Genomic DNA, 23,078 nt, shown 5'->3' on the forward strand with positions numbered 1-23,078 from the left:
ATGGGCGAGGAGTATGCCGACGGCCAGGCCGTCGGCATAGATTTGCCACCCCACGGACCGGCGAGCGACGCAGATCGATGACGTGGCGGGCGACGCGGATCGATGACGTGGGGGCTATGCCGACGGCCGCCGTTAGCCCGTCGGCGTAGACTGACGCCGTCAAAAGGCCGTTTCCGCCCGGGTAGCGGGGCCCACGTTCTATGCCGACGGGCTTATCTATGCCGACGGCCGCCGTAGGCATAATTCTCGCGACGCCGACGGCTGAGCTTTGCCGACGGGGGCCGTCGGCATAGATGGATATACGCCGACGGCTTGGGCTGGGCCGTCGGGATAGGCCAATCTATGCCGACGGGGGCCGTCGGCATTGGTTCGGCCGTCGGCATCGCCAGTTATTCTGGTAGTGATGGCTGGCTTGCTTTCAGAGCTCAAGAAGGGACGGCTGGGCATTCAACCCCGCTCGGCGCGGCCACCGCGGGGCTTGAGACTGAGCTGTCGGCGCCATGGGTGGATACCAGGTCTCGTCGACCGCGCTCGTCATCCTCGCCCGCGCCAACTGTGAGATTTACTGCGTGTCCACCTCCTCCTGCGTGGATAAAAGGCTTGTATTTGCACTGCCTCATGCCTCGCCACCACGACATCGATTGCCGCAACCCAGTCACCTGTCGTCGATGCTTTCGCTCCGGTCATTGGGCACACAGCTGCTCCCATCCGCCGCGCCCGCACCTCCGCGTCGGCGCTCCCAGTCAACGACGGGTGCCACTTGCGAGGCTTGGATGGGGCCATGGCTTCCTCTGTGTTCGCCTCGACTTGGTCTGGAGACCATACCGTGCGCCCGGAAGTCTCCTCCGTCATCCACAACACCGCCGCAATGTAGATGCAGGTGGCACTGCTCGAGTCTAACGTGGTTGTTGCCTGGTTCGACCGGAGCAGCGTGCATCAACTGACAAGGTCGTCCTGACCATCGCCCGCAAAATCGGGGCGCTCACGCCGGACGTCGTCGTGGTGTTCCACTACCCCGAGCAGTTCCTGGTGCGGTTCATCCATCAGCATGACAGCATCACGCGGCCATCACCGCCTCCCGACGCGAGATCTTGTTCGGCAACAACAAGAAGCTGCAACCACGGGACTAGCGCTTGGAGGCGCACGCAGAGCATGTCGACCTCCGGCACCATGTCAGGCTCTGTCTTGAGGGCCTGCCCGTGTATGCATGGGACGAGCTCGCAGTGGCCAACGCTCAACGGTGAGCAGCTCGTTAAAGGCTTGATATTTCCCGTGAATTGGAGATTGCAGCACGAGTTCCTTTGGTTCGATTTTGAGTTCCCCACCGTGCAGGCGAGCTGTTTGATGAAATAAAATGCTCAAGTGAGTTCCGGCCGAGCGGGGGTCGATGGCGGGGCCGGGCAGCATTGAGGATTTGAGGTAATTTTTTTCCTTCTCTGTCTTCGAAACTGCCATTACCTGGTTGTGTGGAAACCTTGGGCGAGGCTGCTTCCACGAGGGCTTCAACCAGCCGAACACACCCCATCCACCGAACCCGGATGGCACGGTGTGACCACTGACCAACAGTGGCCGAGTTGGACACGAGTTTGATTTCCACACAAAACAGAAGCTTGTCACATCACTGATTATGCCACACTCGTGTTTCCCCTACCTTTCTTACTACGGCATAGACTTCTTCCTTACCAAAGAATCTGTAGCATGAGGATTGTTCTAACTCAGCTACCAGACATGCAACATGCTTATATTGATTAGTATATATCCGTGTACCTAGCCGGCGTTGAAGTCTACTGAGTAGACCAAAGGTAACTAGTGAGGTTGTTTCTTCTATATAAGAGGAGGTTAATTCCTTACAGCATGCTCAAGTTGCAGGAGAAGATGACCCTTCTCCTTCCCTCCGTTCCTTCCACACAGCCACAGGCAAATCTCCTCATGCCGATGTTAATAGTACTGATGGCCCTTGAGCTCCTCGTGCCAACAGTAGCCGCTGCGCCGGTAGCCTTGCCTGGCTGCCCGGAGGCCTGTGGCAGCGTCACCGTCCCCTACCCTTTTGGCTTCCGGCAAGGCTGCTTTCACAAGGGCTTCAACCTCACCTGCAACGAGACGGGCCATCAGCCGAAGCTGTTCCTGCATGACGACGTGGAAGTGGACGCCATCTCACTGGTGGGCGGCACGGTGCGTGTCCAGAGCAAGATCGTGAACGGCGAGTGGGACTACAGGGACGTGCCATACCAAGCGCTTAACCGAAACAGGAGCGTTCTGTCTGGGAAGCCCTATATTGGCTACGCCGGCTCGTGGTCTGGCGGCCTAACGGTGTCGACCGAGCACAACGTCTTCGTGGCCATCGGATGCAACTTCATCGGCTACCTCGCCGCAGGCAGTGACCGGGGTTCCGTGTACGTCAGTGCATGCGCCACGCTGTGTGACACAGACTATCCGCCACCCGGGGACACCTCGTGCTCGGGCGTCGGCTGCTGCCGGACGACCATCTCGCAGGGTTTGCCCGCGTACGGGGTGCAGCTCAAGGATTTGAACCAGACTGAAGCCGCGTACGCGGGCAAAGGCAAACCCATTAGTTCACGCCTTTTGTCCGGGGCAGCGTTCATTGTCGATCGCGAGTGGTTCACCGGGATTAACGTAGGCGCCATGCAGAATAGCACTTTCGGTGATTTCGGAAGCCCGTATCGATCTCGTCGGAGCAGTCCCAAGGTGACCAGGGTACCCACCGTGCTGGAATGGTGGCTGGATGTGAAAAGCGACCGTGACTTGGTCGTGTTGGATCCCCATTCTGTATCAGGTTGGAGATGCATGAGCTTGAACAGCTTCGCTGCCAACATCGGCGGTGCAGTGAACAAAGTAAGGTGCAACTGCTCGGATGGATACGAAGGCAACCCTTACATCATTCACGGATGCCAAGGTAACACCACTCTGCCGAGTGCCGACTCTCCTTTGTTCTCCCCCTTCCAATTTATTTTTTGCACCTACGCTGTTCAAGAGATTTGCAACACAATAGTTGCACATACGGCAGTTCAGTCCACCTTACAAATTTCGAAAGGGGTCGAAGATTAGTGGGCCTTGTGCTTTTAATCGAGTCCATGCGGTATGTTGGGCGGGTACCGAAACTATTGATGCCGTTTAGATAGGGCGAGGCTGAGCAGCATTGAGGTCTCCTTTTTCTCTGGTCATAGAAACTCTGATTGCCTGGTTGGACTTGAACCACCGAAGCAGTTTGTGGCCATCTCCTTGCCCGGGATGGCACGGTACGACCAATTGACCAACACAGCGATCGACCGATGCCTCCAGTCCGAGAAGATCACTATAGGCATAGACAAATTGGACATGAGTTTCCAAATAAAACACAAGATTGTCAGGCCACTGATTATTCCCAGGATGGCACGGTACGACCAAGTGACCGATGCCTCCAGTCCAAAAACTGACAAACATCACTATAGCCTATTTTCTTTGAAACAACGGGCCCTCCCGGATTATTATACTATAGCCTATAGGCATAGACAGATTACGCAACCAGATTTTCACATCTTCACTGGTTAACCATGCCACCTTCCTTTCATTAAACAAGAATGTAAAATGGGCAATGACTAGACATATTTTCCTTGTGCCAAAGATATACTCCCTCCGACCGGAAATACTTGTCATAGAAATGAATACAGATGGGTGTATCTAGAACTAAAATACATCCAGTTACATCCATTCCTTGGACAAGTATTTCTGGACGAAGGGAATCATTGAAATGGATGTATCTAAATGTATTTTAGTTCTATATACATCTATTTTCATGACAAGTAATTCCGGACGGAGAGGTACTTACATTTGCAAGATGATGTTGTTTTCCATTACTCCGTCTAGAAAAGCATAGTTGTTGCAGTTGCAGGGCCGATGCATCGCCTTATAGTGGCCGCATTAGCAGCTCTGGTTCCTACCTTTCGGCTTCAGCAAGGGTGCCTAAGCCTGGGGCTTAAACCACACGGGCGATGAGGTGATCCATGGAAGCTATTGCTGGTGTGGAAGTGGTTAACATATGCCTGGCCGATGGCACAAGTGTGGATTCCCGTCTGCTGGCCACAAGGCCCCTGATAGTCTCCACGAAGCACACCTGGTTTCTAGCTAGCCGTGAGATATGGAATGCAACATCATCGCTAGTGTCATAGCCTATTTGGACCACTATTTTACTGTCTGCGGTGTATTGCGCGAGCGGCCTTGGCTGGGGCACCACTTAGGACCCGACTGTAAGTGAGTGATCTGGTTATGTAGGGTTGTTATTAGGCCCACTTGCATGTATGCGTTGCATGTGTGTGTGGCTCTTTGTGTCTCACGTGTCCGCACTGGTACTATGCAAGGGGCATGGTTAGTTGCCTTTGTGGTCGACGCATGTGTGAAAAGGAGGCAGCACAGCACTGATGGCTTTTGGTTTTGGTTGCCACTATGGGTGTGGGGCGGGGGAGGGGGGAGCTACCGTGCTGCTTCCTTGCCGAAGGTAGGGGTCCGTTGCGCCGCCTGCCTTGTGCTCTTTGGCACGATATCACCAACACCTCTAAAAACAGACACTAATAAAAAAAAGGCCCCATGTGGCAAAGGGCGTGACGTCGTTAATACGCAATCATCTCTGCAAATGTACTCCATGTGTAACTTTTTTTTAGGGTTACGCCATATGTAACTTGATCTATGCTGCTTTAGAGCATGTTCAGATGCCAAACATCTTGACGAAACCTTCAAATCCAGCGCCGCGTGCCGTGCACCGGCTTTTGTCGAGGAGTTCCACCCGTCCGGTTAGCACAAATCCAGCCGATCCTTTGTGCTAACAGGCTGGCTGGCCTGCCTAGAGAGAGGCCTTATGCCTAGTTGGAGATAGGATAAGAGAGGTCAGGCCTCGGCGCCTCGCCCAGTTCGAAGGGAAACTATGGGCGGCCGAGATTCCTTCATGTCGCCTCATCCGGTGGCTGGTACTTCTCCCTTCACCTCCCTACATACCCTGTAGCATGCAGTGGCGATTCCTACCTACAGTTCCTGCAGCACGCAGCGGGGGCGGCCAATGGTTGCCAGGCAGCGAGGCATCACGGTCCCCGCGTCGCCCCGAGCTGTGCCATGGCAACGACTAGGCCCCTTATGTCGTTGGCGTGCTCCAGTTGGGGCGGTGGGCGAACCGGGGTGACTGTGCGGGGTTGGCTATGCTCGCCAAGCTCGCTCTGGGAAGAGAGGAGCGCAGGGCGCGGTGGCTGGGCATCATTCAGGTGGCGGCTCAGCGGACACTGGGTAGCCTCGGTTGAGCGGGCGTGGGGGTGGGGCGGTGGCGCCGGCTGCGCTAGGGTGACAGGAGGAACAACATGCGGGAGAGGGTGGCATTCCATCATAATTTAGTCTAAATCCTACTGAGCCGCTCATTTTCCATTTATCGGTGGCAGTGGGGAGCAATTTTTGCCAACTTCGCATTTCTGAGGATTCTGGGGCGCAGGAAATTGCCAGCTTCTCCAACTTCTTGGAAATACACTACGGCCAAACACTACTTCTCAGAGCTGGCTCCGCTAAGCTGAGTCATTCAGCCTGGCTCTACGTGCACTGTTGGCACAGAGCGGAGTTGGAGGGCTTCCGATCAGGCCCTTAGTCACGTCGATATCGACTGACAGGGTTCCATTTAACAGGGTTCCATTGCTTTCTTATAGTAGTATCTTAGAATCAACTTTGAATTCAACTGGCGGTTGATGACCGATACCTGAGTTCTTCTAAATACTACTCCCTCCGTCCCAAAATAAGTGACGTGGTTTAGTACAGCGGTTCCATTGCTTCCTGGAGGGAGTATTTCTTTTTCTCCTCCCTTTTATTTTATTGATTTTGTAATGTACCATGAATTATAGCCTTTGTGTTAATCTTATTGAGGCTTCAACTGCACTGTTGAAACTTACTTGATAAACATAATTACATTTTTTATTTACAACGTCACCCTGGTTTTGAGCTTTTCTTTTTTATTTACTCCCTTTTCCTCTCCCTTCTAGATATCGATGAGTGCCAACTGCCAGTTTATCCATGCGTGCATGGGACCTGCATTAATATGCCGGGGACATACCGATGTGCAACAAAGAAACGTATCATCAGCCTCCCAGGTACAAATACAACTCATTTACTTGGTATAAGGAGTTTCTCAGGTCCAAATTAATTTAAGTTTTAGCTCGTCTTAAGTCAAACTCGTTTAAGTTGACCAAGTCTACAGAAAAATGCACCAATATTTTTATGTTGTAGATCACAGTACACGTTTGCGTATGCATGGTCAAACTTAAGTTTGACTTCAGACAAACATAAATCTTCAATTAATTTTGAACGGAGGAGTAGCTGTTAATTTGTTATATAGTGCATGGTCAGAATCTCTCCGGTCTGCTAACTCCGCTGCACGCGAGGAGCGCAGTCTGAGCCCCTCCCAGCAATTGTGCTGGCGCTCCCTCCGCTCCGGGAGTTGCAGTGACGGAGTGGAGAGGATCCGAACAGAGCCATAGTATACCAGTAGAACGGCTGCAGAAATACTTCTACTACATCTTTTGATTTTAAAATCAGTTTTCCTGCTACTTGAAGATTGGAATCATCAGTTGGTTGACCATTCAAAAAGAAAGAGAAAATGGAATAAAATATAAATAAATAACAATGTTGTGGGAATAATCATTAACACCCCAGTTGGCACACACTAAGTTGATTATCAAGGAACAACCAAGTGAACACAAGCCAATCCCTTGTCATGATTAAGAAGAGAACAAATAAAAAATATATAAAAATGCAAAGTCAAATGGATAAAGGAGAGCAAAGAAGCCCAAGTAAAGATTCAAGCCCACCATGGCAGAGGTACGAGAGTGATTGGTCCACTGTAGGGTTATGGACTTGCCTCCTTTCTGTCCCTCCCTTCCTCTCTCTCTCCCTTTGTCCACCATGGACCTATGAACCAAAGGTTATCTTTTTTGTCCTCCCCACCTACCATTTCAAGGGCAGTCTTGATAATTTCTCGAGTATCCCTAGCCTATATAAACTCCCATGGACATGTAGCTCATTAACTCTCACTTGAATAAACTCAAGGGGAGGGCACTAGAGAGTTTCAAGCCTCGCCGCAGGGTCGTCTCCAGAAATTCGGGGTCCCGGTGCAAAATGCAAATGATGCCCCACAATCTAAAAATTCTTATAACTGAAAAACTAATACAACTAAAGCATATTCATAGTTAAGTTAAGTTTAAATGTGTGGTATTTCATACAATAGTGTGAAATAGATCTAATACACCAACTATCTTCCCTAAAGAATTCATCCATGGAGCGATAAACATTTAGCAATTTGTTAATTAACTCAAGAATTGATGCACATGTAGTCATGTACACTATATTCACTAGCCATTCAATTATTGAACCCGAAAAATGACCTAAATAAATCTGGTTTGCTTGGGCGCACCTGATGGACATGGACTGATCTGTGATGCCTAAAATTAAATCTCCACATTGATCTGGCCTAAGCCTGTGCGCTCGACCGCCGAACCCCTGCTTTTCTTGGCCACGCTGGCCCTTGCCGGCGCTTGTTTCCTTTTGAATTTGTTAAACGAATTATGTCGTCTGCCCTGCCATCTTGCTCCTTGCAGTTGCGCCACCACCAAGCAGATTCAATCAAGCCGTCGTACCTGGGAAGGCTAGAAACCAATCGTGTGGCGTGATTTTGCTGACCCGCAGGGAGTTTGGGAGAGGCTCGGTGCGATCGATCGATCGGGAAGAAGCTCGGGCGACCAGACCAGGCCGGCAGGCCCAAAAGAGTGCAAAGAAACAAAATAGCCTAACGAGAAATATATATGGCCCAAAATTGGGGCCCCTTGGATTTGGGGGCCCTGTGTGGTCGCATCGCTCGCACCGTGCCTCGCCTTGGGAGCTCTAGAGTCATGTCCGTGGAATCTCGTTCACACAGACAGATGTTAAGGAAGAGAAGCTTGGAAAGGGCACCGAGGAGCCTGTCTGACCTGGGCTGTGACCAAACCTCTCTCGACACCTTCCTAACATAGGACTAAGTTGCGCTTCTTTGAGGCGACAAACATATCCAAAAAACATCGACGTGTTAATCTTGTCGGTGTATGATGACCTTTGCCATAAGGGTGTTGTACACCCCCCTAATTAAATGTTCATTGTGCTTGCCTTACCAACGACATCCATGATAACTTGATTACAACCAGTTTGCTAAAGGCACCCATAATCACACCTTCTTTTTACTACAACAACAAATAAACAAATGAAATAATGACTATTATGTGCTTCTTAAACTAGTAAACCATGTGATCACTCCTGAAATATATTTTTGTTACTTCCAATATGTTTGCTCTGATAAATATTCCAAAAAATTCATTGACGTGGTATTGTTGAGCAGTTTCAAACTTTCAGTTCAAAATTTAAATGTGTGTGTGGCATACTATGTGCTATCAAACCTCACTGCCATTCTCTGCAGGTTTAATTACCGCAATTGCAGTAACTGCTGGTTTTGGGCTACTGTTTTCACTTATGGGTGCTGCCAAAATCACTAATAAACTCAAGCAACGAAGAGCCAAAAAGTTGAGACAAAAATTCTTCAAGAAAAATCATGGATTGCTTCTACAACAGTTAATCTCTTCAAACAACGATATAGCCGAAAGAACAAGGATTTTTAGCTTGGAAGAACTAGAGCAAGCGACCAACAAATTTGACCATAATCGCATCCTTGGTGGCGGTGGCCATGGCACAGTGTACAAAGGCATCTTATCTGATCAACGTATTGTGGCCATCAAGAAGGCCAAAATTATTGTACAAAGGGAAATTGACCAGTTCATCAACGAGGTTGTCATACTTTCACAGACAAACCATAGGAATGTGGTGAAGCTTTTTGGTTGTTGCCTTGAGACAGAAGTTCCTCTACTTGTTTACGAATTCATATCAAATGGAGCTCTTTCATTTCATCTCCATGGCCAAAGTGAGAACCCATTATCATGGAAAGATAGGTTGAGGATTGCACTGGAAACTGCAAGGGCCATTGCATGTCTACACTCTGCTGCTTCAATATCAGTATACCACAGAGATATCAAATGTGCAAATATACTACTTACCGATACCTTGACATCAAAAGTATCAGATTTTGGAGCTTCAAGGTCTATTGCAATAGATGAGACCGGAATACTTACAGCTGTCCAAGGAACCTATGGTTACCTTGATCCTGAATACTACTACACTAGTCGACTCACGGAGAAAAGCGATGTTTACAGCTTTGGTGTCATCCTAGCAGAGCTACTGACAAGGGTGACACCAGTTTTTTCTTCTCATTCATCAGAAGGGACAAGCCTAGCATCACATTTTGTATCACATATAAGAGACAATCGATTCTCAGATATTCTAGATGCACAAATTGTTGAGGAGGGAGGGGCCGAAGATGCTGAGGTGGTTGCAAGACTCGCAGAAGCATGCTTAAGTTTAAAAGGTGAAGAGAGGCCTACAATGAGACAAGTGGAGACAGTACTTGAAGATGTTCAGAACTCAAGAGTCAATCTTAGTTCTCAGATCACAAGAGTGAACCGAAATGCTACAAATGATCAGCCATACAAGGGAAGTAAAGGCGGAGAAGAAACTAGACTGTACAGCTTGGAAAAAGAGTTTATAGAGTCGTCTGAAATTCCAAGATGATTTTACTTTCATGGTGAAGTGTTACATTTGTTTTTATTAGTTTGGGTGCCAATTTGGAACTATGAATTGTAACATGTATTTAGCGGTAACCCAGAGGTGAGCACAGGCTCATCGAGGACGTAGTCCACCTTAGGCTTTTGTGCTACCGGTGCGCCCACGGTTCAAAACTCATGCAATATTTTATAAAAACTTCTAAAAATAATTGAGTACACAGAGACAAGATACATGGACTTTATCTTGGTGCATATATGCGTGTTTACTGTACTGGATACATAAAACTGCAACTATATACTCTTTTGTATCATCTAGCAACCCAAGTTGAACCCATACACGTACACATACAAAAACTAGATATGTATCAGGATAATCATGCAATGTGAAAAAGAGAAGCAATATGTTGATTTTGAGAGTGAATCTCCACGGTTGAGACTTTTGCATAACTACAGAGCACTACTACTGCTACATGTTCCAACGGGACAAGATCCATGTACTGCTACAGAAGCTTCTATAAGACTATAACTGAACTTTCGCACTGTATATATGAATAATCGAAGTCAATTTCCTCGGGATTCCCAAAATGAGTAGGGTATTCAGGACACTCCATTGGAGTCAAGGGAAGGTAGAGGTGGCGCTAAGCATGCCGCAAGTACCTGTGCCGTCCATCTCCAAGCGGGGTCGGCTCGTCTGACAGACGGCCATAATCGGTCGCTAATGAACATTTCAGTAAAACTAGGTTCAGTATAATTCTTGGCGGTAAGCTTCATCTCTATTCCTAAGGGAGCAGTTGGTAGTCTCGCTTCCAGGTTTTTTTTAGTCCCACCTCCCACGGTTTATTTTGGTACCTCCTCCCACCTCTGACTAAGACATCACAAACCGAAAAAACCTCCTCCTGAGGCCCGAACCCGCACCTATCCACATGCGACCCTCAAAAGACGTACGAAGGTTAACCTGCGACAAAAAAAAAACCTACGACGGTTAACCAGCGACGAGTCCTGTTCTCGAGCGAGGCCTCCCTTCGTGGCCGCCCTACATCCCTGCGCCGCCGCGCTTCAGTCGCTGCCCTCCATCCTCGCCGCCCTCCATCCTGGTCGAGGTCGCCGCCCCGCTTCACTCGCCGTCCTCCATCCGCGTCGATCCTGGACAAGGTCGCCGCGACCCTCCATCACTTCGCCGCCGCGCTGAACACCTCGACGATTCGGCGCGGGTCCTGGATCAGGTCGCCGCCGCCCTCCATCACTTCGCCGCCGCGCTGAACTCCTCGCCCTTGATCCAGGATCCGGCGCCGATCCTGGACGAGGATAAGCGGACACGTCCAGGATCCGGCCAAAACACGTCCTGGATCCGAAAAATAGGTATACAAACCATCTCATACGTCAATCGCATCCCATACATCTCAAATGCCATACAATCGCATCTCATACATCTCACAGCCCATACATCCATCGCATGTCATACAGCCATGGCAAGTGCTTTCACAGGGATGGATCCGCCTGCGAGATTGATTTCTGTTCTACACAGTTTAGGTTTTTTTCCATGTTAAAACTAGACTCAAGTACACATGTTTACAGATGGCAATTGGCAAAAAAAAAATTACCAAGGGGTATCCTGCATCCTGCACTTGTATAAATATGGCAAAAAAGAAAACACAAACCATACAGGACCCTAGCATATGTTTCCACTTGTGCTGAACTGAAGATAGAACAAAAACACTTGCATTCTAAGAAAGTACAGAGATGTAGAAGATGTAGATGAAAGTGCCATTGCAGTATTTATGTAGAATAAAATACAATTGCAGTATATGCTAGCAACAGGTTGCAGTATATATGTAGAACAATAACCCTTCCAGAATGTCATCAAATAACTACCATTTCTGTCTTCATGATTTTTGCCATTCAATAGTTGCATATGGGGAATTCAAAAAGCACGGTTGGCGAACATCAACCTGAAGATGACGTAACTACAGGTATGATGCAACCTACCATGTTTTCGTTTAGTTGCGAGACCTGAATATATGACAGTATGCATAATGTCTTCCAGGTCTTACAAGCGGGAGAAGTGATGCAGAACATAATGCGAGCATCATACCCGTAGCTGAAATTGTTGATAACGTCTACTCGACGGAATCAGGTATAATACTGTCCGGAGATTGGTTATAAATGTTGCTTCACGTCCATTTCTGAAAGTGGCAGAATGCATTATGTGTTGCAGTCCTTACGGGCAGGATAAATGTTGGAGACTACAATGCAAACTTCATACCCTTACATGCAGGTATAAGACTGTGTCAAGATTGCTGCTAATGTTTCGTGCATACCGTATATTTTGTTGATTGCTAAGATGTAGGGCGGGAACCTTCAAACGACGGGATTCCGTCGTATTCTGAGAATAATAAGGATGGTACAACTAAGCTACGAGATGATACTCAAGGTATTCACAGGCATGCTTATACAGCTTCCAAATCGACATCTCCCAGATGAGCTTAATGGGCTTTGTGGTTTTTACGCTTAACATAATGCAGATGACAAAACTTCCGAGCAGCATGCAACAGTAGCTGTATTTAATGAAGAAAAAAAAACGTTGGCGAAACAAGGGAGCAGTTCAACACACAGAGGCGTGAATCTTATCGGAAGAAAAAAGAGGAGGATATGGTCAGGTTACAAGAGTATAATCAGCCATCCCTTTCAAAGACTGGTAAGTATTTAAGCGTGATTTTGCTGACTACTCTTGGTTTTTTCTGAATACCTATAGTATGCAAATTAATCGTTATAGTAACCTGACTTCATAGATGTTCCCCGTGTTGGTTTCATAGATGTTGTATCAACATCGATACTTTTTTTGTTCTCTAACTCTCATACCTATTGTAAAAATGGTAGACCATAGGGATCTTATCAACGCGTGGAGGCGGGCATCTTATCGCACTAAGAAGTCAGATGGTTTTATAAACCATCTAGACGATGGGCCGATTGTTCACCGTCGTACTCTATGTGATATCACAAATGTTCAACAACCTTCATATGTGATCCCTGGTACTTATTTGGTAGATTTACAATGTCGTTAATTATATGTGCGTATTTGACAATCATACTATTTGTGATTATGTTTAACTTCTCTTTGCTTTCTGAACGCCCGTGGTGGATAACTATAGGAACTAATGTTGGGGCAGATCATATGTTGGGGCAGCTAATCAAACCCACGCGAGGTGATAAGCATAGGAAAGTTGATCTTCGTCCCCTTTGTAATTCAAGTAAGATTATTTTATGTTACATCCTAGCATTCATGGTTCAGCCATTTTAATAAATACTAACCAAGCATGTTATATCAGATGACCCAGCTAGCTCGGTTGATACATCAGTCTCGCATAATGAATCAACATATCCTCCTAAAGCTACGGGAGCGTCTGATGTAATTGCAGATAAAAATATAAAAGGTAAAATGATTGTGCTTTTTCCATACTCGTTTGCTGTCATGTTGTTTTTACCTTTCGCTTTTGAGAGAAACCCAAGGAAGACATCAGTAGATAACTTGAATGATAGCACAGAAAATATGCAAGTAACAGAAGAAGAACGCAAACGAGACCGTAAAAAAGCTTTGAGGAGAGCTGCATATCGGCAGAGAAAAGATCGGAATCTCCAAGATGAACATGCACGGGCCCTTATTTTATCTGGTAACCTCTCAAGGTTTTGACCATTATATTCAGTACCCGACTTCATGTCTTAATGATTAAGTTTTCCACATGTTTTCATCAATTTGTTTAACCAGCCAACCCAACTAGCTCCAACTATACATCATTCTCGGTTGATGCGACGACATTTCATGCTACAACTACTGTCACATCTGGTCTCATTAATGACATGGAGGTACAAGGTAATCGATTTGTGCGTACTCCATCATCAATTGCTGTCATTGTTATGTTTTATTGTCTAATGTCCTGATCGATATCAGATGTGGTCTTGAATAACACCCAAGAAACAAAGCAAAAAACCGACGAAGAACTCAAGAGAGATCGTAGAAACGCCCTGCGGAGAGCTGCTTATAGGAGGAAAAAGGATAAGCTTATCCATGATGAAAACATACGTCCACTTTCGTTATCAGGTAAAACATGATCTATATTTTCACCATGACTTGCATATCTTGTTTTGCTGCTCATAGCTAAATATTCTTATAGCCACCATCATGCTCGATGCGTACAGTTTAATGCTGCATATTAATGCACCATCATGGTTTTTTTCCTATAGACGTCTTAAATAATATTGGTTCTAACTATGTTTTAAAATCATTACGAAACCAGCCAACCCTAATAGCTCCAGCTATATAGAATTCGAGGGTGACGCAGCAACATTTCCCCATTCAACATTAGACGCGTCTGTTGTCACTCGTGACAATGATCTAGCTAGGAGGCAACGTGATAATGAGCGGAAAAGAAATTTAACAAACGCGCAAAGGGAGCAAATAAACGCACAGAGGCGTGCAGATTATCAGCGGAATAAGGACAAGGTATCTGTTGATGTCAGAGAAACAGTGAATGAAAAAGTACGAGAGAAGCGAATGCAACGTCGCAAAAGCATGTCAGTGATTGAGAAGGGGGAGTCAAGTGCTCAGAGGAAGGCCAATTATGCCAGAAGAAAAAACACCCCATGCAACGAATCCATCGCGCTCCCACGTCCAGACCTAGCAAACTCAACCTCTGAATGTCCCACTTTAATCTGCCGCGCATCATCCGTCTCTCGGGTCATCGAAGATGATTCATCTGATGGCGACCCTCCAACGAACAAGACGAATTACATTGTTGGTATCGAAGGTATGAAATTGCTAATGTCACTTTCTTCTGCTCATTATCAGCAACCATCTTCTAACATGATGTTATCTACTGTGACATTCGCAACGACGAATGTCCAGAGGACATCGAATTTTTACAAAGCGGCATCGTGGGCGATGAGCCGACAGCAGCCGAATTGATGGATGAGGAGTACTACATGTTTCGCAACGAAGGTATGGTCAGATATGAAGTAGGACGGCGTGCATCTATATTGTAGTTAAATTATTTTTTTGTAATTTTTTTTGAACGTTATGTTTCAACAAATGCTCGTAGGGTCCGATCATGACAGCATGGACGATGACGAGGAAGGGAGCATGTCGTCTGCTATACCTAGCGAGGTTGATCCATTAGAATTTGTTTACACAAACATCCCCGACACCACTCACATCCCGAAGCTCGACGCAAACTGCAAACACTGCAAGGCCAAAAGTTTGTCTCTGGGACCAACGGGTTCTGCTGTCGCAATGGCCAGATCGAACTTAAACAACCGGAGCCAATCCCAGAGCTGATGAGGCTATGGTCAAGCATGGATGCAGATTCTAGACATTTTCGGGAGAACATACGGTTCTTCAACGGGCATTTCGCCTTCACAACCCTTGGCGTCAGCCTTGATGAGAACTACACAAACATGAAGTCTGGGGTGTACACATTCCGTGCGCACGGCTCCATCTACCACAATGTGCATTCGTTCGGGCCTAGCTCCCGTCCAGAACATCTGCAGTTGTACTTCTATGATGACGACCCAACCATAACTCATCGTAAGGTGGCCACCAAGCAATTAGACCAGGATGTCGTGAAGAAGTTAGTAGACATACTCAAAGAAAACCCGTACTCCCAGCAATTTAGGAGTTTGGGTGCACACAAGGACAACCTCGATGATTATAGGATAGACCTAAACACCGATAAGAGGCTTGACCAAAGAAGATATAATAGACCGTTGTCATCTGAGGTCGCTGCAATTTGGGTTGAGGGCAACGACCTAGCAAAAAGGTTTGACCGGAGGATAACACTTTGTGGTAACAACAACGAAAGGCATAGTATACGTGTGACCTCCGGAGCATATGACCCGTTGTCTTATCCCCTATTCCCATCCAAGGGGGGAGCTAGGTTGGCATCCAAAGCTACTTAAACGTAATGTAACGGAGGAGGTTGTACTACATTCTCAACTGGTCCATGATGATGATGAGGATGCAGGTATGCCGTCTGCGTCCCATTTTGCTACAAATAATATCTTATTTCTCGAATATATCCTCATTTTGATGGTACTCAATCATGTGCAGAGGGCAACAGCAGGTTGTGCGTCTCTGTCAGAGACTACTACTGTTACATGCTGCAGACACGGCCTGGAATCTTCAATCCCATACTCTGTGGAGCACGCCTCTTGCAGCAATGGGCGGTCGACATGTACGTCAAGATTGAAAGTTGTCGATTGAGGTGGTACAGGAAAAACCAGACGCAGATTCGTGCCGACTTGTATAAAGGAGTTGTTGATGCAATCACATCAGGGGAGACGCGAGCAAGCGCTGTTGGGGTAAGAATAGTGCTCCCTGGAACATACCCTGGTGGCGACCGCGACATGAAGAAGAGGCATATGGATGCCATGGCAATTGTCCATACATACGGGAAGCCTGACATCTTCTTGACCATGACTTGCAATCCTAAATGGGAAGAGATAACGAATGAGTTGCTGCCTGGTCAGACGGCGCAAGACCGACCTGATATTGTGGCTCGCGTGTTCTACGGCAAGCTAGAGGCTATGAAGGACATGTTGTTCAAGAAGCATATCCTGGGTGTTGTTGTCGCATATGTATACGTAGTCGAGTTCCAAAAAAGGGGCCTCCCCCACGCACATTTTTTGTTGATCATGGACTCTAAATATAAGCTTATCGTCCTGGAGCAGTATGACCGACTCATTTCCGCAGAGCTCCCAGACAAGCATAAGTATCCGGAATTGTATGCTATGGTGGTAAAACATATGATGCACGGACCATGCGGTGCTCTCAACCCGAAGAATGTTTGCATGCAAGAAAACAGATGCAAGTGCAGATACCCACGGCCGTTCAATGAAAACACATCACAGGGGAAGGACTCGTACCCAATTTATCAGCGTAGAGACGATGGAAGGCGTGCTAAGGTCCGAGGGAAGATGTTGGACAACAGATGGGTTGTGCCTTATAACCCATACCTGCTGCGGATGTTCAATTGCCACATCAACGTTGAGGTCTGCTCCAGCATAAAGGCCGTCAAATATCTTTACAAGTACATTTACAAGGGCCATGATAAGGCTTCTTTCAGCATCGACCATCCCGACACCGATGGTAACATTGATGAGATCAAGAGATACGTTGATGGAAGGTGGATCACCCCTCCGGAGGCTATGTGGAGGATATTTGGCTTTCCACTTTGCGCCAATTACCCACCTGTCTTGCAGTTGCCTCTTCATCTCCCGAATATGCACAGGGTCGCATTCAATGCGCAAGCTGACTTGAAGAATGTTGTCGCCTCTGAAAATAATTCAAAATCCATGTTAACGGAGTATTTCAAGGTTAACCAGGAACACCCTCGGGCTAGGCATATATTGTACAAGGATTTTCCCGGAAGCTTCACGTGGCAGAAGAAAAAGAAGTTTTGGAAGCCGCGGGTTGAGCGTTTTCAAATAGGTCGCATCGTGTCTGCCAATCCTGCCGAGGGTGACCGATACTACCTGCGTGTGTTGCTAAACCATGTTATGGGCAAAACATCCTTCGACGACTTGCTCACCGTGGACGGCGTTCTATGTGGGAGCTTTAGAGAAGCTGCTGAAAGGTTGGGACTCATCGAGGCAGACAACACGCTCGACAACTGTCTTACTGAGGCTGAGCAGTGGGCGATGCCATGTTCTCTTAGGAGGCTCTTCGCAACCATCTTGGTGCACTGCGAGCCAGGCGACGTGCGTGGTTTATGGGACAGGCACCTCGATCCTATGTCAGATGACTATCGTCGATCACGCACGTCCCCTATCGAGGTGGAGCAGATGGTGTTGCTTGACATTAGGGGTATGTTGCAGTCCATGGGTAAAGACATTGTTGATTTCGCTCTTCCAAGCATAGATGATGCGTTTGACCCAACCGAGGGTGAGGCAAGAGAGGTCATCGAGGAATCAACTGTTGAGTTTGACGTGGATGATACTAAATTGGCATCTTCCCTGAACTTGGAGCAGAGGGCCGCATACGACGAGATACTAGCGGCTGTTGAACGCGGTGATGGGGGTGTATTCTTTGTTGATGGCCCTGGAGGTACAGGGAAGACCTTTCTATACAGGGCGATGCTTGCCAAGGTGAGGAGCGATGGCAATATTGGTATCGCTACCGCGACGTCGGGCGTCGCCGCTTCTATCATGCCTGGCGGCAGGACTGCCCACTCGAGGTTCAAGATCCCATTGAGTTGCGATGATGGAGCCTCGTGCAGCTTCACGAAGCAGAGTGGGACCGCCAAGCTGCTTAGGATGGCCTCATTGATAATATGGGACGAGGCCAACATGACGAAACGACAAGCGATCGAGGCATTGGACAATAGCATGCGCGACATCATGGGAATACGCGACCGACCCTTTGGAGGAAAGACTGTTGTTTTTGGCGGGGACTTTAGGCAGGTGCTTCCGGTCGTCAGAAGGGGGTCGCGGGGCCAGATAATTGATGCAACCCTACGAAGTTCTCATCTATGGAAGGGTATGCGGCAGCTTCGGTTCATCACCAACATGAGGGCTCATAATGACACGTGGTTTGCAAATTACTTGCTAAGGGTCGGCAATGGCACTGAGGAAGTCGACGATCAAGGCAACATACTACTCCCTGAAGACATTTGTCTGCCGTCTACAGGCGAGGTTGACGACCTGGAGAAGCTTATTCACCACGTGTTTCCGAGTCTAGATGACAACATGTCTGATTCAAATTACATGACATCTCGAGCAATCCTTTCCACGACAAACGACAATGTCGACAAGATAAACATCCGCATGATAGAGCGTTTTCAGGGAGATGAAGTAATATACCATAGCTTTGACAGTGCGGAGGACGACCCATATGGCTACTACGCTCAGGAGTTTCTGAATGGATTGACTCCTAACGGTCTTCCTCCGCATGCACTCAAGCTAAAGCTGAACTGCCCTGTCATACTTCTAAGGAACATTGATCCAGCAAATGGATTGTGTAACGGCACTAGGCTTGTTGTTAGAGGTTTTGAGAGGAACACCATTGATGCAGAAATCGTGATTGGACAACACGCTGGCAGGAGGGTCTTCCTTCCTCGAATACCTCTCTGCCCATCTGAAAACGACATGTTTCCGTTCAAGTTTAAGAGGAAGCAATTTCCTATAAGGCTTAGCTTTGCTATGACCATTAACAAGGCTCAAGGGCAGACAATCCCGATTGTTGGTGTCTACCTACCCAATCCCGTGTTCTCTCATGGTCAACTCTATGTTGCTTTGTCTCGAGCCACCGCAAAGAGAAACATAAAGATACTCATTCAGAAGGAGAAGCCGAAGGAGAAGTCCAACAAGAAAAAGGACAATCCAAAGAAGCGAAAAAGACCGACCGTGTCATTACTAACCTCGATGAAGAACATCGTCTACAAGGAAGTCCTTACAGGCTGAAGTCCGGTCTTAATAGACCGGCAGGTTATGTAATGACACAACATTTACTCTTGTGATGGTCAAGATTTATTGTAATTCGTTTTTTTACATATATCTTTTTTATTTGGTATTTTGATAGTTGGAGGTATACTCCATTTAGTTGAGCTACTAACTGCATTTCAATAATCAGCCGTCATGTTGGCACCATCATCGCTGTTATATCTTTTCTACTATCGCAATGTTTCTGGCAGTGTACATGTCACCCACCGTAGTATTTCATGTGTAATATGTGATTCAGATATAATGATTGGCCTGAAAAATACCTGGAACATGCAATGAAACTTTTGTGTTACGGCAAGTGATCATATCCATTGTTATTATTTTGATATTTTGATAATATGGTTGAATGTAAATTTATTGGCGTCCTTATTATCCCTGTATTATTCTGATAGGTCAGAAGTATAGGATTATGATTGGTCTGAATTATAAGACCAACACACGCAGAAGGGAAGCTTGTGTAGCTTTTCAAGATATATTTTGCATATGTACATCTAATAAATAATAAAATGGTAGCCTGCGTACTTGCAAATATGTTCAAATGCCCGTGCGACTCTGGAGAATGTGACAATGCACGTGTCTGATCGCTGAAGTGTGCAATCTTTGGAAAAAAGATTGATTACTTGTACTTTCACGCGTCTGAACTAATTATTTATCAGTTCAGTTCAAGTTTCATTTTTATTTTTTGCATTGGTTCATGTACCTTCATGAGTTTACTGCGGATCTGAAAGAGTTCTAACCTAAAAAATTGTACAGGCTGCATTAATCTAGGACCTGGCGAGGATTGGTTCAGAGAGCAAGCATCGTTCTGCAGTATCTTAAGGACGCTGGTTGGGCTGAGGGTGGTCGACTTATAGGTTGCACCCAGCCAAGACGATTGGCTGTGCAGGTATCAACTGTTTAAATGTTCATCAAAATGTGTATCCTTCTCTAGATGCCATGTAATACTAGGTTTCTCTTTTTACCTTCTGATCAGAGCATGCACCAGATTATTCTTTTGGGTACGTCCCTAGCAACTAGCATGGTGAGTAAGGATCTTAGCTAATTATCTAGAGCAAGCTTCTGTATTACTTATGGATATTCTGGTGCAACATGAATCAAACCCGGGCAACATGAATCTAAGAAATAAATTATTAGAGATAGATAACTCCTAAAAGATAAGCTTGGAGGACTTTCGCAGAGCTCCCAGCCACGAAGATTTATCCAGCTTCCCCTTTGTGACCTAGCCGTTTGTGACAGGGTTGCCATGTGGTAGTGGCCATAGTGCCCAAAAGTGTGTCTGTAACAGAAGACTTCATCCTGCAAAATTATTCATGTGCTCCGGCAGTGATTTCTGACATCCTATACGGAGCAGTCAGCTGATAGAACCATATCTGTACTAATTAGAAGATGGTAGCTGAACATTTTGTTTACTGCATTGGTATTACTAATTTCCATATGTTTGAATTTTTTTACAAGGTAGGGGTTGCGTTCTATTTTACATTTGTTGTCAATGTATTTTTTATGTAATACTATGTCACTACTATATAACACTGATTTTTAGCGTAGATATCCATGAAGCCAGCCTCATGACACTTGACGAAACACGTGCGTACGTCAATGGTGTTGTTCAAGCTAGGAACAATGGAGGCTAGAAGTATCTATGTACACAAGTGCACAATTTGTCTTAGATATAAAAATGTATGAAAGCTTTGCATGCAACATTTTGTTGCCAATTGTCACATTATGAAGTGTTCGCTTATGTCTTGGAGGTTTAATAATATGTGATATTCAATAAAAAAAATCTATTTAACAGTGTCGTCATATTTCGGAGCCATATACTGTGAAGTTCTGAACTATATATTTGACTAATATATATTTGATGACCAAACTGTCAATAATGGACTTACTTCAAATGGTAACCTGTCTACTCTCATTTGAGCTACACGTATGAATCTCTTTCAGTGTAGGTTCAAATTTTTTAATATACAGTGCAGCGCAAAAAGGAAAGTACGTTTACCTTGACAGATGCTATCGCATGCTATCATGCATTATGACATTCCAAAGATAATATAATTAATTTTGTACGTGGAATCAAGGATTGCCGTATGCCCGTGCGTTGTGTTTCTTTCTACACACGGAAACAATAGTTCTTCAAGTGGCGCGGGCTTTTTGATCATGGTGAGGAGGACAAAAACAGAAGAAGAAAAAACGTTGTGTTTCTTTATATTTCTCGGACGCCCGTGTTTGACGTATATTTGGGAAATAAATTAATTGTTTCTTTCTATATATCTGGAGGCAAAGTTTGGAAAGGAGACATAAATTAGGAAATATATAATCCGGCGTTGATACATTTGCCGGGTGGAGCATGCAACCAAAATAATTTTATTCCATGTTTTCCTATAGTTTTTGTTATGGAATATTGTAACTACGGAAGGATATGGGCCACCTTCCGAGTACATGCCCACGATTCCTCCCGGCCAGGATATGTCAATTAGAACTATAATCTCTACTCCTAATGGACGAGTTGGTTGAATAGTCCCATCATTTTCGTCTGGTCTTTTTTCGTCTGGTTTTTTTTGTCTCCCCTCCGACCACCCTATCGGTTTATTTTTTTCCCTATTTCCTTCTAAACAAACACTTTCCTACCATAGAAAAAAGCCACATATCTAACTTTACTAACTTACCCAAAACAACCGATTCATCTCATCAATGCAATTTGCTTTAGGAAACATTATAATGGATGTGAAGGAAACAAATAATGGACTAACCAAATCAACCGATCCATCCCATCAATGCAATTTGATTTAGGAAACATATAATGAATTTTAAGGAAACAAATAACAAACTTTAAGGAAAAATCCAATTAACTAATCTCTACTCCTTCTACAAGAGGGCGTTTCGTTTCTTTCGTCGTCCTCGATAAATCACCTTAAACATATCCTATTGCCCATGTTACATCAATGATCTGTCAACCAAATCAACGACCGAGATCAAATGTTCTGCCAAGGCATTCCTCACGGCCGCTGCAGGGCGCTGTCGGGCATGCTCGGCCTGCGTCGGTGGAGTCGGGGTCGCTCCCCTCCCTCGAGCAGCGTCGACGGCAGCGGGCTGGGCCTGCGTTGGCGGTGCCGGCATTCCTCTCCTCCGACGAGCGGTGGCGGCGGCGGCACGGGACGCAGTGGGCCTGACCTGCGTTGGCGACAATGGGGGCCCTCTCCTCCGTGGAGCGGCGGCGGCGGCGCGGGACGTAGTGGGCCCGGCCTGCATCGGCGGTGGCGGCGGCGGGATCCATCTCCTCCCTCAAGCAGCGGCGGCTTGGGACACGGTGGGCTTGGCCGCAAAGATGGATTTCTCTAGGGCATTCGATTACTGGCCTCTGTTCCTCGACTCGCGTCAGGGACGCATATGCCCATCCGGTCGTTCCTCCTCATGGTCAGCGACGCAGATGCGGCCGCTGTCGTTCCTCGCACAGCCAAAGGTACGGAACTCCTCTACGCGACGGTGAGACACACGATGTAGCCTTCTGCGCTCGAGCACCATGGCACCACGCCGTGTGAACGTCCCAGGGAGGCATACTGGTAGGGGTTGCACCATGTAGCGTGTGGATGCCCACCAAATGTTCGATGTGTTCCGCTAATTGATCTCTCTATATAGCTAGCCCTCTGTATTTCAGTCTCTCCCTGCTCTGCATGCCTTGCGTCGTCCATATATGATCTTATTTTGTTTCAGTTTTTTTGCTAGATTTAACACTGTCATTTGTTTAAAACTTTAAATGTTATCCAGGTTGAACCATTGAAAGGGAGCACATAAAGCTGTAGAGGCACAACTCCAAAGGAAACAGCACGGTGATGTTTTTCTATATGTTCAGTGTGTCTATAAACCAACATGCTGACTGCTAAAGTTCTTGCGGGCGTGATTGCTTTAATTTTAGAAGGCACTGATGTAACACAG

At 46.5% G+C, this 23,078-nt stretch overlaps 3 protein-coding genes and 1 long non-coding RNA gene across 26 annotated transcripts in view; 3 read left to right on the top strand and 1 right to left on the bottom strand.

The window, feature by feature from the left end:
- The window catches only part of LOC109760324 (wall-associated receptor kinase-like 8), a 29,283-nt gene extending 19,339 nt beyond the window's left edge, over positions 1 to 9,944 (top strand). Inside the window, exons 1-5 of one of the 3 annotated variants that reach the window (XM_073509190.1) lie at positions 1,773 to 2,914; positions 3,137 to 3,395; positions 4,693 to 4,784; positions 6,006 to 6,113; positions 8,465 to 9,944. In XM_073509190.1, coding sequence (XP_073365291.1) covers positions 1,855 to 2,914; positions 3,137 to 3,395; positions 4,693 to 4,784; positions 6,006 to 6,113; positions 8,465 to 9,666 — 2,721 coding nt within the window. In that variant the 5' untranslated portion in view covers positions 1,773 to 1,854 and the 3' untranslated portion in view covers positions 9,667 to 9,944. Of the gene's footprint in view, positions 1 to 1,772; positions 2,915 to 3,136; positions 3,396 to 4,692; positions 4,785 to 6,005; positions 6,114 to 8,464 lie in introns of those variants that run through there. The other 2 variants (XM_020319155.4, XM_020319156.4) reach the window with 2 other exon arrangements.
- LOC120974718 (stomatal closure-related actin-binding protein 1-like) overlaps positions 6,113 to 23,078 on the bottom strand; it is a 32,965-nt gene continuing 15,999 nt past the window's right edge. For 13 of the 21 annotated variants that reach the window (XR_012203443.1, XR_012203453.1, XR_012203439.1 and 10 more), the window contains one exon: positions 6,113 to 6,563. The gene's annotated coding sequence lies outside the window, so the exon portion shown is untranslated. Of the gene's footprint in view, positions 6,570 to 23,078 lie in introns of all 21 variants that reach the window. The other 8 variants (XR_012203445.1, XR_012203449.1, XR_012203457.1 and 5 more) reach the window with 1 other exon arrangement.
- LOC141041812 (uncharacterized) lies at positions 13,209 to 13,731 on the top strand. The gene is made up of 3 exons (XR_012203461.1): positions 13,209 to 13,327; positions 13,423 to 13,527; positions 13,606 to 13,731. It is a non-coding gene; the product is annotated as an uncharacterized lncRNA (long non-coding RNA).
- On the top strand, positions 14,227 to 19,109 carry LOC123497269 (uncharacterized). Its single transcript, XM_073507466.1, has 6 exons — positions 14,227 to 14,461; positions 14,560 to 14,652; positions 14,753 to 14,908; positions 15,016 to 15,469; positions 15,576 to 15,673; positions 15,760 to 19,109. The coding sequence occupies exons 1-6, from the start codon at positions 14,227 to 14,229 to the stop codon at positions 19,107 to 19,109; spliced, it is 4,386 nt and encodes a 1,461-aa protein (XP_073363567.1).

The sequence above is a fragment of the Aegilops tauschii genome, chromosome 2 (genome assembly GCF_002575655.3).
Source record: "Aegilops tauschii subsp. strangulata cultivar AL8/78 chromosome 2, Aet v6.0, whole genome shotgun sequence".
In the NCBI taxonomy this organism is placed as follows: Eukaryota; Viridiplantae; Streptophyta; class Magnoliopsida; order Poales; family Poaceae; genus Aegilops; species Aegilops tauschii.